This window comes from Pterocles gutturalis, unplaced genomic scaffold (assembly GCF_000699245.1).
Source record: "Pterocles gutturalis isolate BGI_N339 unplaced genomic scaffold, ASM69924v1 scaffold1392, whole genome shotgun sequence".
In the NCBI taxonomy this organism is placed as follows: Eukaryota; Metazoa; Chordata; class Aves; order Pterocliformes; family Pteroclidae; genus Pterocles; species Pterocles gutturalis.
In genome coordinates, this window is record NW_010112342.1 from 5,249 (window position 1) to 22,082 (window position 16,834).

The following is a 16,834-nucleotide window of genomic DNA, read 5'->3' on the forward strand; positions in this document are numbered from 1 at the left end:
TGCTGGTTAACAACACAGAAAAATAATTCTGTGAAATGAAGCTGTCATGACTCTACATGAAAATTCTCAGAGAAATTAATACACTTTGTTATTGGGCAAAAAAAGCTCGATAAATACAAAAGTAAAGGCACTTTAACAGAGTTTTTCAAAATTAGGGTTTAGCTAGTAAGCCAGACCTGATCTGACAGAAGCAGCTGGGACTTGACTTGGGACTTGAGGAAACGTGTATTAGTATGATTCTGCTCAACAACATCTACAAGTTTTAGTTTCAGGACATCTGATATACTATAAGTAGCAAGCACTAAATGCACTTTGTGACTCATGACTGTTTAGACTTTGCATTGCAGACAGAGTAAATAAAAAAAAAATACAATAGAATGAAATACAATTTGCAGCACCAAAGTTGAAAAGCCCCCTATCCAACTTCAGAACTTCACAGTGTCAAAATAATGCCACGTTATTTCTGGTATTCTTTATTAAAAATACTGCTGTACACATGAAGAATGAAAACAGGATTAAAAATGAGTAACACAAATTGGGATCATGACATTAGAACTTAACATACTGGTGCTTTTTTAGGGGAAGCAGTTGACACCTGAATTACTGAAACAAGGGCAAATCAAAAATACATAGGTACCCTCAACAAAATATTTACAATATAGTAAATACAGCAACAGAATTTAAAACAGGTACAAAAATTAAAATGATCAACATCAGATGATTTCAAAGGTTGTCCCTTCTGTGCTTTTAGCTGTAAAAAATAGGAAGGTCAATTAAATTTCCCATCTGGGAGGGCACATCCTGATGGCTCTTCTTTTTAAATGCAGATACACAGTTCTTCCTATGAATAGATCAAACTACAACTTTAGGACAACCTTCTAAATGGAATTAAAATGGGGTAGAAGGGCTCTCCCCAAAAAAACACCCAAGCTGAACTTCAGACTGTTCAAATCATTCCCAAATACAGACCAAATGAAATAAATAGAAAACAAAGCTCAACTTTTTTTAAATTTTATGTATTACCTGACACCAAATATTTTCTGGCTGATATTATGTACGAAAACTTATTAGCTGTCTACCTTTTTATTTTTAAACCAAGTCCTGAGGTTACTAGGGGCTGAAGCAAACTGACATTATGCAAATACACACAGGTTTGCAATTTAGACATGTCTTGCAGAGGGTGGTTTGCTGGTCTAAAAAGGATGAGAATTCAAGCCCTATTTACCCCTGCCTTACACTTTCACAAAATATTGGTCCACAAATTAAATTTTCAAAGGTTCCCAAACCCCACAACTGAACAGATGATCCCCTTTCATTTTCAAAGAAAACAATACTGGAAAAAACCTCAGCCCGCTTATAAATTAAGCATTTCATATTTCTTCTAGAATACAAGTACTTCTTTTTTGTACAAAAGAATTACAATATGATTTGTCAAAAAACATATAAAAGACAGCTGCTCTTCCTCAAATACATGAGCTAATGATAAAAGACTGTTTTGCATGTTTACTTTTCAAAGTTCCTGTTCCTTTTATATTAAAAAGAACATTCTGGCAACTGTTATTTGAATATTAAACATCATGTTCCTTTTAAAATTCACTCGATCAAATGCAACAATAATCGATTTTTAAACTCAACAACTGATGCTACCTAATGTGGATTCAACCACATTTTCTAAAATGTGTAAAGCATGTCCCTAGTCTTCAAAGCTTTCGATGTGAAGAGAGTTGCTTTTTTCTTGATGCAAGTCTCAAGGCGGAGAATCATTTTAAAGCTTATAAAAGTGGACAGAGAAATATTAAAAACTTCTCTGAAAACTACAAATGTTGAGAATTATTAAAATTGATGTAGTAACATCAGTTGCAAGTGCTTAGAGTCTGTCCTGACCTTTTGAGTTTCCACATTTTCTTCATGGTGAGCACCCAGTGCTATTAAAACATTCAGTGCTGGGAAAGGATAGATACAGTCTTCACTACTGCTTTAAGAAAGGAAATTCCTACATATTTGGCAGTCTTCAGTATCAAAGTGTAGGTGTTTAACTAGAAATCCCATGAATACCCAAGTTTGGAGACAACTGCATGTCCAAATATTAGAAAGGTAATTGAGGAGGAAAATTCCAGACTTTTGAGATTGAATTACTTCAGGAATATTCATGTGTTGAGTATTATCAAAAGTAATATTACTTTGGGCTAAGCAGTGACTGCAAAGGCACAGCAGATCATTATCCCTCCAGATTCAGGCTGTAAAACTTGAAAAGCTCTTGATGCCAGACAACTGCTGTGTTTAGTTAATCTTCTTTTAACAGTGTCTTTGTATCTGTATCCAGTGTAGCGTACCATAATAAAGCTGTGGTTCAAAGAACAGAACTTTATACAAAAATTATACTGTAAATAACCTAAAGTAATACACTCCTGAAACTTCAGGCATTTAAACAATTTATTTAAAAAAAATCTATTAAAAAAATTGCATAAATGTAAATGCTTCTGACTAGCAGGAAAACATACAAACAGTGTTTAAAAGGCGCTGGTTGTGTTTAGAGCAAGTTTGATATGCTCCTTAAATTACAGATGTTTCCCATTCTGCTATTTTCATCACTTCAGTTAGACAAACTTTAAATCAAATGACAGGGGACCTTTTTTCCTTTTTTGTCAATTCACCAATACTTCACTTAACTGGTTTTAAAAGTTTCGTCTTCTCACATTTCTTTGAGCTAACAGTGGGTGGCATACAGAGCTTGCATACAACACACTTTTACAGAGGTTACAAACTAAAAGGTCATTAATAGAACACAATTTCTATTAAATTATTTACCTGGTCCTTTATGCTATTCTGGGTGCAAATAATATAAAAAATGAATAAATTTTGCTATATCCTCAGTGACAAAAATCCCAGAAATGTCCTTGCAAAGAGTTTCCCTTAAGTATACAATGTGGCAAAACTTCAAAGATCAGAAAAGTCTTAAAAAAATTAAAATTAGTGCATATACAAGTGGAAAAAATAAAAGCAGGAACATCATGCACCTGATGTGTTCCTTTATCTAAAATAAATTCTTCACAGATAAAGCCTCCAATGGCAGCCTTAGCTCTAGGATAAGTGAAACATTCTTCCCTTCAAGTAACAGTGTACCTGACTGAAGTGCAAGCAGCTTTGCTCATCTCCTGTTTGTTTCCCAAATGTGAAATGAGATGACAACAACAATTCAGCTGTAGTGCAATTTGCTATTGGTTAAGTTCCTCAGCAATGTCCTGCATGCTTTCAGCAAATACTACAACTGACCATTTGCGGCTGCAATCAGTTCTTGAAAAGTATTTTCAAAGCAGCGTTTTAAATCGCTGTAAGTTACCACAAGTACACTCTTCTCATCTCTGGAAATGAGGCTTATTTTTTCTGGCACACCAGCATCTAACTGTAACAAGAATGCAAAAGATAAAATAAAAGAAGTGTGAAAGAAATGGCAAAACATTTCCCCAACAACAAAAGCAATCAATTTCTTGGCAAGTACATTGCTGTGGTGCAGTTCAAATCTGCTAAGACCACAGAAAGGAAGGATCTGAATTGCACCACAACAATAAGCTTGCCAAAAAATCGAGACATTTTGGTCTTAACCTGATGGACATTACAGACCTTTGAACTAGGTTACCAATGTTTTCTTCCCTTTCCATAAAGCTAGTAATCCTGCAATGCTGTCCTCCCCTGTGTAGAAAGCCTAGCACAATTTCCATATAGCTCCTGATGAACAAAACCACATTTGACATTACATTTGCACGTAAGATCCACAAGCATCCACACAGGGTGGATAGATTACTTCTTGCCCACTCTAAAATGAAATAAAGGATGCACCAGCCACAAGTAGTTTGAAAACCAGTAGAAACCCCAACCTCACATTTTGGCAGTTCTGGAAAAAAAAGTTCCCCTAAGCCATATGGTATACTTGTTCCCTTAATAAAAACAAAACAAAACAAAAAACCCCTAGTTATAATCCATAAACAAATAGATAACTTGAAGTTAAAGTCTGTTCCACATTTGTTCTCACTTCTCTAATTCAATATTAAAAAATGGTATGTTATACTACGTACTTTAGAGATGTACCACTAAATCCTAATTTGGAACAGAGGAATATCCTACTTTACATGCTGAACTCCCTTTCAACACTGTATTTTATGTTCTCATCGCTTTGCAAGAAATGTTCATCAATGGAGAATTGTCAGACTATTATAAAGCAAAAATTTTGCAGTTCTGTTTTAGTCTATATACTGATATTTCCAAATATTTGACACTACAAACTTTTTTGTTCCAACACAGAAGGTGGGGCAGAGACAAGTGGTATATGACACTACTGAGACAATCTTTGGAAATACAGCCCCAGCAAGAATAAATAAATATATATATATAATGTTGTACTGAGTAGCAGAAGAACAATTAGATTTGTCAATGAGATTTTACACTAGCTGCTGTCTGGAGCAACACAGCAACTTAGAAAATTCTTACATTTGTGTTCTAAAATAATGTTCTGAGCATAACCGTAAAAGCTCGAACCTCCCAAATTTAAAGTTCCTGCTTTGTGAACAGCTTCAGAAGGACAAAAGAAAGCCAAAAGCAAGCCAATTAGCTTTTAATTTGTCTAGAGTAGGATAAAACCACCAGTCTCTTCCAACATCTATTACAAAATATCATCACAGTTAAAGCATTTGTGAAATATTGTCTACTGCTCCCATTAGCATCAATCAAGAAATCAGTGAATTACCTTAATAAATTAGGATATGGAAGATCTGTATTAAGAAAGCCACACAGCTAACTAGAAACATCAGTATTTATGGCTTTCTTTCTCTCCTTCTTCAGAGGCGTAAATCAGTATCTCAGATGAAAAGATCCCCAAAATGCCACATTGAAAAAAATATTTACTTTTTTTAAACAACAGAGCAATTTTCATTCAAAAGGAAAGTTTTCGGAGTGTAGCAGGAAAGCCCAAATAACCCCTTTTAGAAGTGCACAACACCATTTCAGAAGTGTTTTTTGGAGTGTATTTCCAAAGTAGAATTCTGTAAGCCTTACATTTTTTGTGCACTGAGCCCACAACCACAGAAGAGAAGAGCCTCTCTTTAAAAAGGTAAGCCATGAACATTTATAGAACAAGGCATTCTTTGACACCATCTCTTACCTGACCTACGAATTCAGGACTGTCCCCTCTTGCTACAGTACTGTATGGGTCACTGCTTTCAAATCATGATGGCATTTCATTGCCTATTTGAATATCAACATGCTTTCTTTTTGACTTAGCCTCAATCCCTTTAAAGTAATTTTTAAAGTGATTACAGACACCACCCAGAAAGGTAAAAAGGAGGTTAAAGAAATGCACAGCAGTGGTCTAATAGGAGATTAAAAGCCCTGAAAATTTAGAAAAAGATTTAACTGTAGTTAAGTCAGTTGTAACATGTCAAAGGATCTGAATATATTCAATTTTTTCTGGAAGAGAAAGTTGTCTAACCTAATCCTAAAGAGAAAATACTAGCCACTGAAAGTGTATATTGTCAGTGCCTGCATCATCATTCTCTACAGAGTGAGACGACACAGCTATAAAGAAAAAGGAAGACGTAGTATCTTATTCTCCTATTACTGAATTTTGGCAAAACAGTGTAAAATGAGTTGAAAGCTGATCTACCTATAAAAAAATAATAATCTAATTTACTTTTTTAATTTATGGAGCAAGACAAGTTCTACAACTACTGAAGATCTTGTGGTCTCTTATATGTCTCCTGCTATTAATCATGAGAGCGCTCAGCTAAAATTTTGCTAGTGGTGCAGCTCTTGTAAAACTGCAAATAGCTTTGCTAAATCAGCCTTGGAAAAGGAAGGGCTGGAGAGGCCAGTGAAGTTATCAGAAGTAGACTTAACATCACAAGACACAGAAATTTTCCAGCACTGTCCTAGATGGTAAATATTTTGCACAAATTTCTATTGTGGTTTCCCTCCCAATATGCTTTCCTGTCTCCTACTCCGGTCAGCACAGTTTAGGAATGGATCCCTCTTGCCATATGACCATTCTCTGTGATAACTATATCAGCAGAAACCTCCCCCCATTAAAGGGCTTTACGGATCCCTTATGCTGTGTTGAAAGACCAGAGTAGCATAAAGGGACCAGCATTGCTTATCCACAGTATTCAGTGCATTCTAGGATTAAAAGTTAATACTGTATCTCATGCTATATTACTGAATTCCATGTTTTAATATCAATGTACTAGTTTATTTAAAATATCCGTGTTTGAATATTAGCTTAGTGAATACATTGTTTTTATCCAAAACAGGGGGGAAAAAAAGCATCAATTAAATCAACGGAATTAACCTGGCAATGACAACCTGTTTTGAAGTGGAATATTATTTTAAAGAAAGTTAACCCAAACAATTTCTTAAAAGCTAACCCAAATACAGTGTACCTTGTTAAGACATGAGATAATGTGACTGAGGTCAATCCAAGGAGTACCCGCTTCTGTCACCTGATGGAAAAGGTGATCTCGAAAGAGCTTTAGTAAATACCTGTCTCCAGTTTCTGACCACGTTGGGTCCTTCTGAAACCTGGTGTAAAACAAAGGCTCGTATTAAAGCCCAGAAAGTTAAGAAAAATCAAAACCCACACATATACATGACTCTTCAATTTAAACTGAGTCATCTTACTGCTCTGCTAAGCTACCTGTTATGATTTGCAATTAAACGACAGTCTCCCCCTGCCACAAACAGAAGGTAACATATTCAAACTGCCTCAGCTGAAGTATCTGAAGCTAATGCCTACCAGAGGCCCACAGAAATGTAATGGAAGAAAGCAAGAGTTATCCTCAACAAGTTTAATGTGTAAATGTTAGAAACTGGTGTTACATACAGAACTCCAAATCTATTCAATATTATGGAAAACAGACCATTATCACTTTATTTTCATGTATTAATTGATTCAAAGCAAGCTGAAAATTAACTAGCTTAAAACCAATATCTATACCATTTGCTACAGCTAAAGCAAGCTATGGATCTCCTCAAAAACTACTGTCACTCACAAGAGACTGCTAAGAGAAACATCACACTAAAAAAATAAACAAGTTTGGTGTATCTATTTGTAGCCTTCTCTTTTCCTTTGTTTAAAATTTTGGTCAAAGTTTCTTATCTAATTTTTCTCAAGGCTTCTTAAATACTAATTTCTTCAGGGGCAAATATGGGGAAAACGTTACACTTAAATTTACGAAGGAAGAAACCTTCCATTGCAGACTGGGTTTCAGATACTCTACACCATAAAAACAGGTATTTCTTACTCTGGCCTCTCATTGATTGTTCCCAATTTTGCTAGAAGCCTAAACAACCTTCCATTTTGCACCTCCTAGAAAACAAGAAAGAGATTATTAAAGTTTCTGAAACTCAAAATTAAGACACTTATTTGCAAAAGTTATACAGAAGTAATGCCAATGAAGCACTATTAATTACAATGATTTATATATCCTAAGAAGAGGGTACAATTTTTTGCAGAAAGAGATCAAATGCATTATATTGTGTATTAGTAGCCCAATGCTCATTTTAGTATTTCATATTCAAATCATAATGATGAGATTTAACAAGTAACAACTTGCTGCCCCAGCAGGAACTGGATCAGGCAAACTATTTCTTTGTGGAAACATAAGTCTAGTCTCTTGCTGGCCTATACTTACAGATATGCTAAAATACAGTAAGTTAAATCAGAAAAATATGTTTATATATATTCAGACAGTTATCAAGGCCTGTATAAGTATATAGTATAATATATTATTTCAGGTAAAGATGAAAGGAACATCATCTACCAGATTTTCAGAAGTGCTTTGTAGGCCATTATAGTAAATATTTAGAAACAATAATATCAGACTGACATTCAAATTACAATTGATTCAAAATATAATTTTAAACAAGTTTTTTTTTTAAAAGGCTAAAATTTAAATCTTTAAACAGTATATATTCTGAGTCGATCAATGACAGAGAAAAAGCAATGAGAACAAGCTCACACAAAAGACAGAATATTAGAATTACAGATGTTTAGAATACATGCAACTGAAAAATTGATTTAATACATTTTTTCTCATGACTTAGGGTATAGTAAAAAGAGTGACATCCTAGCTTACATGACACTGTGGATTAATTTTTTAAGTAAAAGCTGCTCAAAGCTGGCAGGAAAAATATGCTCTCCTGATATTATTCATATTCTCCAATGCCCAGCTCTCCAACATTATTCATGCTAAGCTGCATCTCATTCCATGCATGATCACATTGATTTCAAATGAATTCAGTCTGGAGTAGATCACTGTGCACAGCTGGGTAAATCAAGTAGGTCAAGGTGATAAATGGCTTGACCTTAGACAACCTCTGGGTTGCAAGACTTCTATTACCAGTCTGAAAAACACACAGCAGAACAGCTTGTACCACAACAGTAACTACAGAGATTGACAGGGAATACTTACCTTGTCAAGCTAGAAGAGGTCTATACAACCTCCAAGTAATTTTTTTGGTATGTGGTGAAATATACAAAAGCCAAAACCACATCTCTGTGAATGTCACAATGGTGACACAGCTGAGCAACAACAGGGGCACTAGGTCTCCAGGTGGCCTCTCTGTGGGCTTAGTAGCCTGTACAGCAGGGAGCTCTTCTACAGAGCGGATGAGAGGATTTGAAAAACTGAGGCTTTGAATGCTGTGACATATAGATAATGGGAATATTAAGGTGAGGAAGGAAACGGAGAGTAATGGGGTCAACTGCTGTGTGAAATGTGCACATTACGGTGGTAACAAAACATTCATGGCTTCAAGAAAACAAAGTTATTGACTACATACAAACCACTTCTCGCATCAGAAGCCCCTAAGCTGCAGATGATTGCGTGCTTGGAGAATACAAGTAAAAATATCATACATGCTAGTCTTGTTCTAACACTCTCCCCTAAGCATCTACTTTAGGGCAATAATGAAGAGGGAGTAGCAGGTTAGACTTAAGGGATACTGTAGCTCTGATGTTACTGAGGATGTGGTAATACAAACATGTTACAGTATGACAGCTAGTTAGCAACTGCTATTTATCACTGCCAGGTAAACAGCTATTGCCCAACTGGAGGCTAGGCAACAACTTGGATTTGTGGCTCTGCTCACCTGCAGTGATAAGCAAGTGCTACAAACAACCTGCCTGAAAATGCAGAATGCTTAAAGCTGATTACAGGACAATCTCCATCTCTGTTTTGGGAAAAAGTCCACCTGCCCAAATTTGTGCAGGCACATTGGGCCACCTTAACAAGAAGTGATCTTAAACATCTTCAGAGCAGTAGTGGCTGACTGTGACTGAGTGGGCATCTGTCATCTAGAGCTCTGCATCCAAAGTAGGTATCGCCTTGCTCTTCTAAAGCTCTTTGCTTCTGATAGATTTCAAGATCTTTAACTGAGGAGGAAAAAACTGTTATCCAACAAGTCAATGGTGGAAAAATTAAGAGAACCAGTCCATCAGAATCCCAACCATTGGTCTACTGCCTCTTAAAAAAAAAAAATCTCAGTGAAGGTATGGTCCTTAAAAACTTGATACCATATCCTACACAGCTTCAGCATCACAAAAGCCTTCTGTAATGCATCTCAGTCTTGTTAGAAAACCTTGTGATTAGTGGCTTCTAATGAGCAGACACCGTTTGGTGTTGAACAAATACACACTAACGTGGGGACGAAGTATGTATGTATTTCCTTTGACTGAACTTGATAGACTAACCAGACCCACACAGCAAGAGGTGTGCACTTAGGGAAACCAAGGACAGCAGCCTTTACCTCCATGATCTAGCATTCATTTGGAAATGAAAACGTGTAAGTAAAGAGACACTGGAATCTAAATCTATCCAGGCATTTAAAGGCAACATTTGTTGCTGTATAATCTCTAGCACAAACTACATATCTAGTGCGTGGTGACACACATGGCCTTATTTACTCAGAATACTACTTTTTAACCGTTCTATAAAGAACATCTTTTCACCAAGACTGCTGGGTGGACATGAAGACGTTACTTCAGTTAAAGTCCAGCTGAGGACATCTGAAAACTAATGGTTCTTGGACCTTTTGGACTTTCAGTACCTTGAGCTCAGTTCTCAAGTCTTCAGGCAGATTACCTAAGTTGCTAAGCAAACAAAAGGAAAAACAAATAAAACAGCAGGAAACATTCCCTCTTAAGGTACAGCAGTAGGAATACTGACTATAGGTCTTCCTGTAGGAATTACTAAATTATTTACCTTTGCAAGGTCTTCCTCTATAACATCATTTCGCATTTGAGCAGCATCCAACTGAGTATAGAATCGTGCACCAATCATAGGCATGATATCATTTACACTGCGAAGCCTGTTTTGGTCAGTCAGCAAATACCTGCCAAAACATCCCCACCCCCAAAATGATTACTTAAACGTGCTGCAAACACCAGAGACATCATCCTATTATGCTTTTATAACTATTTGACCTTGATGTCTATTTAAGACAACATTGTTAATTGCAGCATTTCTTAGAGAAGATCTTAACAGAGAAAATGTGTGTTAATTTACATGTATGCATCCAGTCAGTTATTTATACAAGATAGGAATGTACTTTCATGGAACTGCATAGTTCACCCCACTCAAACAGCAAGAATGTACTCAAAAAGAGAGAAGATGCAAAGATTCACACTGTAATGCAATTGTTTTTCAAATGAGGGAGGGGGCAGATTTCTTCTTTTCCCTCTTAGGGTGCAAGGGGAGAAAGGCTGACTATACTAAAGAACAATGCAAAACAATATGCAGCCAAGAAAACAAAACAGCACTCAACCCTTTGGTCAAAAAGATAATGTGCTTATTTCTCAACAACTTCTGAAACTGTAAGGTAAGAAGAGCATATTGCTATGGTAAATAATAGGCCATGAAGCCTGGTATTGAAAACAACTTAAAACGTTTGGTTTGTTTCTTAGTAAAGAAAGAACATTGATTTTATTAGATACACCATGAGAATACACATTCTACAAAAAAATTTTACGTTATAATGCTTAATGATGCATTGACTGTGCAGACAGCTCAATGACAGTAGTTATATCTGTAATTTTACTTGCATCTAAAAATATAATTTGACATTTTCATTTGCATGTTTAAATAAATAGTAATTTCCTTTAAAAGATTTACTAAGCAAACTTACAAAATCAGATTCTTCAGATCAGAGGAATAGTTGATTGTCACCAGTTCCATTGCTTTCTGCAAATTCTCTCTCTGAATTCCTGATAAAGAATTGCAAGCCAAAGCCAACACAACTTTCCCCAGGGAGATCAGATCTGCTTGCTAACAGGGTAAACACACACAGATAAGATTCTTAGTATAGATAAGTTTTACCTGTGGTACTAGATGGCATTTAAAGAGACAGTTCTTCAATAACCCTAGAAGAATATGAGCAGCTTAAATAAGTGCTATTCAAATCATAGTTCAATATAACTGTCCAAGTAGTTAAAATGTACAGAGGAAAAGCCGTCCTGATTTTCTCTCCTGATACCTAGCAATTTCTAGGTACTACATTTATCTTTGAGAGGTTAAAATTTACTTATTTTTAGCTTTAGAATAGTATCAGAGAGAACTCTTGTGTAATAAAGCAGAAACTCTGCAAAGAGGTTCTTGTAACTGCACACGTGCTCATTCCCAAGGAGTCAGGGAGCTGGTGGCAAATAAGTCTTCTCAATACAAGACGAAGAAATATACGTCAAGGAACATTTGTTAAAACTGCATTTTCCAGGCTCATCTTTTCAGAGTGGCCATTCAGTGTGAATTCCACACTAGCATCCACACTGGATTCCCATTAACAATGTTTCTCTCAACAAAGAGCTCAAGGATTTTCATCTCTAATGGCTAGATACAAACTGTCTGAAGTAACTAGCCAGAAACAAGCCCGTATAGCTGACAAACAGAGCAGCACCACATTTTCTGAAGAAATCCTTAGCATCATTAAACACTTTCCTTAAATGTAGAAATGCTCTTAACAAGATGAATGCTGCATACAGGCTGCTTTGCCACAAGAGAAAATTCTGCCAATATTAATAGATAGCCATCAGAAACTATTTTGAAACGCTACAACAGATTTTAAAGCCCACCCCCAAAAACAGGAGCCTAATTTAGTAGCAGACAATGACATTCATAGCAAAAGCTGCCCGATTCTATCCAGGGAAAGGCTTTCAACTGCACACAACTTGGCCAAAGTTGAAATATCTCCAACTTTCCATACTGGATGTCTGCATCAGACTGAATTTAAAAGTCAATTAGAGAGACAAATTTAGTATTTTCATTTTTTTTTCTGAGAAAATAAGATATTTTTGCAAAAGTAAGAAAGTGAAAGCTACTCATTATTGAGAATGTCAGCTCCATCGTCTGGAGAAAGGCTATGCCATTTAGCAGAGAATGCATCGTACAAGAAATACACCTTAGAATCATAGAATCGTACATTGGCTTGGGTTGGAAGGGACTTTAAAGATCACCTAGTTCCAACCCCCCTGCCATGAGCAAGGACACTGTCCACTAGAAAAGTTTGCTCAAAGCCTCATCCAACCTGGCCTTGAACATCTCCGGGGAGGGGACATCCACAACTTCTTTGGGCAACTTGTTCCAGTGCCTCACCACCCTCACAGTGAAAAACTTCCTCCTAGTACCTAGGAGGACCTTCTGTAATTTCTGTAAGGAAGGCTGAAAATTTGGCAGCACCAGAACACGAAGTTCTATTTAAAATTTGTCAGTTTTAGAAAACCGCTATGATGGTGAACATGCCACTGACCCTCACAGCTCTTACACCCAGAGGGATAACCACATTTGCTGCCTCTGGCTGCAGTAGCTCAGCAGAGCTTTCCCTGCAGCCTCATCTCCCAGGTGTTGAGGGACAGAGTAAAGAAAACATTTCCAGGTCTTTCAGTGTCCCCACTGTTACTATATTAAGTATGATTGAGCAGCACAATTTAACCATGGATAAGCAACATGGTAGAAGTTAAAAAGCATGGTACTCTTGTAGTTAAAGATGACAGAAACAGAATGTGGAAAAAGAGACAGAAATAAGGACAAAGTGGTGGAGAAGGAGATGGGACTGGCATTTGCCAGACTCGATTTCGTAAGGAACCAGGAATTCCTGAGCATCAGCATTCCTTTGTACTTTGGTAAAGAGTAATACCGGAGCAACAAATCCCACTTTGGTGGGAATCCACTAGCTTCCACTACCAAGGAATCAATTTGAGCAGAGGACACTGCTATAGTACAGTACTAAGCAAAGGAATCCATCTGATGCAGTATCTACATAGAGGCATACGTCACCTGGCACAATAGCATTTTTTTTCTCTAAAAGACTTTGAAAAAAAGTAAATATTTGTATTAACCACAATCTGTCTTCTTTTTGTAAGTCTCCTACACTTAATACCTTACAACTTTTAATAATTAATGAGGATGTATCCTACAAAAATTCTCCAGCATCACACAACCCTGAGACACCTAAAACATACAACTTCAGACAAGACCCTATGAAAAAGTAGTCTTCCTTTACATAGATGTTTTCATAAAACAGATTGCATTAGATTTTAAAAATGGTTGAGAAAGAGTATTACATTAACACCAGGAAATTCTATATTCAGGCTTTTGGTTTTTTGAGTGTTTGACTCACAATCTTAATTTTGTTTTTGCAAATTACATCCAATAGAAAAACCCGCAGAGATGATACAACAGATCAATGTAGCTTCAGATACATACTTTTCAAATTACAGACAATGCTTGACTTGTTTTAGTTGCCGAAGTGGCTTGGATTCACCCCACTAATTTTAGGAACTTAAGCTTCAAGTGATTCCATTAGGAGTCTGGTTGATTTAATATATCTGCAATTCTGCAAGACAATTCAGATTTTGAGTGAGCTGAATTGCTCTCGGGAGGTGCCTCATTACTCACTGCCAGCTGGCACACTGCAAGAAAATGTTATTACAATGATGCCCAATGTTTGAAGTTTTACAAGTGCATAAAGACAGGGAGATTTTTTTCCTTTGTCCAATAAGATCGGGGAATGGATATCAGGATTTATGGAAGTCAGACTCCTATTTTAGAAGGGATCAAGCTACCATCCACTGACCAACTCCATCAATGCAGACAGGGTACACAACTTCCCAGAAGCTGGGGTACACCATCTTTTCTATAAGAAAGAAATCCACATATGCCTATTAAATCCCTAACCTTCCCTCTGAAAATGTCAGCAGATTCAGCTCTTCCTGCTTCTAGGCAGAAGAATGTTAAAGGAGGCACACAAGAACTACTACATCTCCTTGGAGCAGGGACACCAGAAATAAATGCTGTATTCCTGTAGTAGCCTTGCTAGTGCAAGGCACCAATCAACATTAGGAACAATCATCTCCCTGTTTATACTCTACTTCATCCTTTGCATGTATCTACGGATCACACTGGTTCCTTTCACCACAGACCTGCCAGAAGACTTTTGCTATGGTAACTATCAACTGTGAGGATTAAGCCATACTAAGTTGACTCTCAACTTCAAGGAAAAGCTTTACACCTTTTAGGTACAGGCTACCTTTTGTTCAAAAATGTACCTTGCCTGCAACTAATAACCATTTAATTAGCAATTCAATTCCTAACTGTAACCTGTACCAACCTATTTTTTCACTTCCTGAAACCTTTGCTAGTAAATATTTTATCAGCATAATCTAGTTTATGAAAGAAATATTAAACAGCATTAGACTAAAAACCAGCTCTAGGAGATAAAATCAGAAACAGACCTCTTCATTAATGTCTCCTTATTATCAAATTAATTTCCAATACGTCACTGAGCAATTTAAAAGTTAAATGAATAGGTGCCCTTTCCCTTCTGCATAATTTTTTAATATTAAAAAGGTATGTGTGACTATGCCAAATGCCCTGGAGATACCACAGCATTTTCTACACTTGGCTTTATCAGTCAGACATGTAAACTAGTCGAATAAATCTTATTTTGACAAGATCCATTTTCTACAAACTCTTTAAAATGGATGTTACTTTTTTGTTTATCCTGTTCCACTGCTTTGCTTGGATCAATATCAGCTCATCCACTCTACAAGTCTGTGAATTCACTTATCCTTTTAAGTTCTGGAATTGTACTTAGAAGTCCCTCCAAGTTCCTAGATTTTTTTGATTATTTTTTTAAAGTCAACATTAATACTTCAGATGCCTCTTCAGCTAGTTTCTTTAAATTTGGGGAGGTGTATGTGAAAGTTATTTTGGTTTGCTAAATTGAAAATATTTACTCTGAGCAAATGTAGCCTTATAGCTGTTGTTAAATCAATAAAACTTATGTTTTCTCTTCATTTCATACAGAGAGGATTCACTTTCATTTTATTCCAAATACAGAACTATTTATTAAACCTTTCTACTGTTTCCTACATCACCATTTACAGTTTTCCCTTCTGTATCTCATAACTGACACAAAGATTGGCCGGGTGGGAAGTGATGCACTGGAATTTATGTAAGTCTAACACCTTGTTTTTAATGGGAGTGGCCATGCATATTTCATTTATTTCTTTTCATCTTCCCTTATAGTTTCCTTTACTCAACTCTTAAAAGATCATATAAAGTAATGTGTTTTAACACAGATTGTAAAGAACAATTGCATTATTTTTACATAGCCCCTCACTGTTCTGGCTAAACTCTTTCCTATCTATATTAACAATAGGAAACAGACAGAAAGTGACAAATGCGAACAAAAATACCTGCCTCCACTGAAGACAGCAACAAGGAAATGCATATTAGCTGGGCAGTAAACCAAGAGATAACCTACATTTTTAACACTCACAGGAGTCCCAGAGGAATTCAGGAACTGGGTCACGGATCAAGAGGAAAAAGGACAAGCAGCAGCTGTTACTTTGTAATTTTATCTGGCTAGGGCAAACAAAGGTAGAGGATGATAAATGACTCCTGAATTTCAAGGAATGAACTCAGTCGTCCAGAATCTCTGAAGGAACAAAGTGGATAGCAAAAGCCTAGTCCTTCTAGAGAAAGCAACAAAAAAGAAGGCAATATCATATTTTCTAACTCCTGTTTAGATCATCCAAACTATGTGTTTAAGAATACTTATTTTCTCGTTTAGCAGTGATACTTGAACAAATTGGATATTAGCAATGTATAAAACAAGCAAAAACATGCCCCCTAAAGAAAAATAGCCATTACCAAGCAAGTTAGCTGCCAAGTGTTTGGCTGCTATGGTCGTAAATGCTTTTGACAGATTTGTGTACCTGCAAGTATTTTTAAATTTGTACCTCCAAGTACATTAAACATTTTGCTTTAAAATTACTTAAATGTCATAATGTCTCAGGAGGATCTCTTTCCCAGCTGCAATTAAAATAAATTTAAAGTAGTATTTGGATTTAAAAAAACATTCATAACATTTTTAGGCATGGAATCCCTCACTTGCATGTATTCCTATCTTCTCTCAGCTGTATTCCACTAAATTATTACCAAAAGACCACTGATATGAACCAAGGGAGTCAGAGGGCAGGGAATCCTTTGATGTTCTACTCAAAGTACATTGAAAATTGCTTTACTATATATGATTAAAAAAAAAAAAAGAGAATAGTTGCTATGTTCTAGGACATGGTTTCCAATAAGCTTGTTTCTGCCTGGCCAGAGTTCAAACATTTCATTTATTTCTGGAAGACTCTGAATGAGCAATTTTCTCATAGTGAATAAGCTCAATTAATGAAAATAAATTAAATCCAACTCCCTACTGTAGTCTTTCACTCCCAGTACAAACAGGGTATGTGATGACTGCTGAAACAATGTACTTTACCCTGAGGGGAAGTTAGGGAAAG

At 36.3% G+C, this 16,834-nt stretch overlaps 1 protein-coding gene across 2 annotated transcripts in view; it reads right to left on the bottom strand.

Annotated features, from left to right (window-relative positions):
- Nucleotides 1-461: 461 nt before the first annotated feature.
- The window catches only part of PAN3 (PAN3 poly(A) specific ribonuclease subunit), a 69,737-nt gene continuing 53,364 nt past the window's right edge, over nt 462-16,834 (bottom strand). The window contains exons 15-19 of one of the 2 annotated variants that reach the window (XM_010073980.1): nt 11,173-11,312; nt 10,251-10,380; nt 7,290-7,354; nt 6,429-6,567; nt 462-3,403 (exon numbers count right to left, since the gene is read on the bottom strand). In XM_010073980.1, the coding sequence (XP_010072282.1) occupies nt 3,263-3,403; nt 6,429-6,567; nt 7,290-7,354; nt 10,251-10,380; nt 11,173-11,312 (615 nt within the window). In that variant the 3' untranslated portion in view covers nt 462-3,262. The remainder of the gene's footprint in view (nt 3,404-6,428; nt 6,568-7,289; nt 7,355-10,250; nt 10,381-11,172; nt 11,313-16,834) is intronic. The other variant, XM_010073981.1, reaches the window with a different exon arrangement.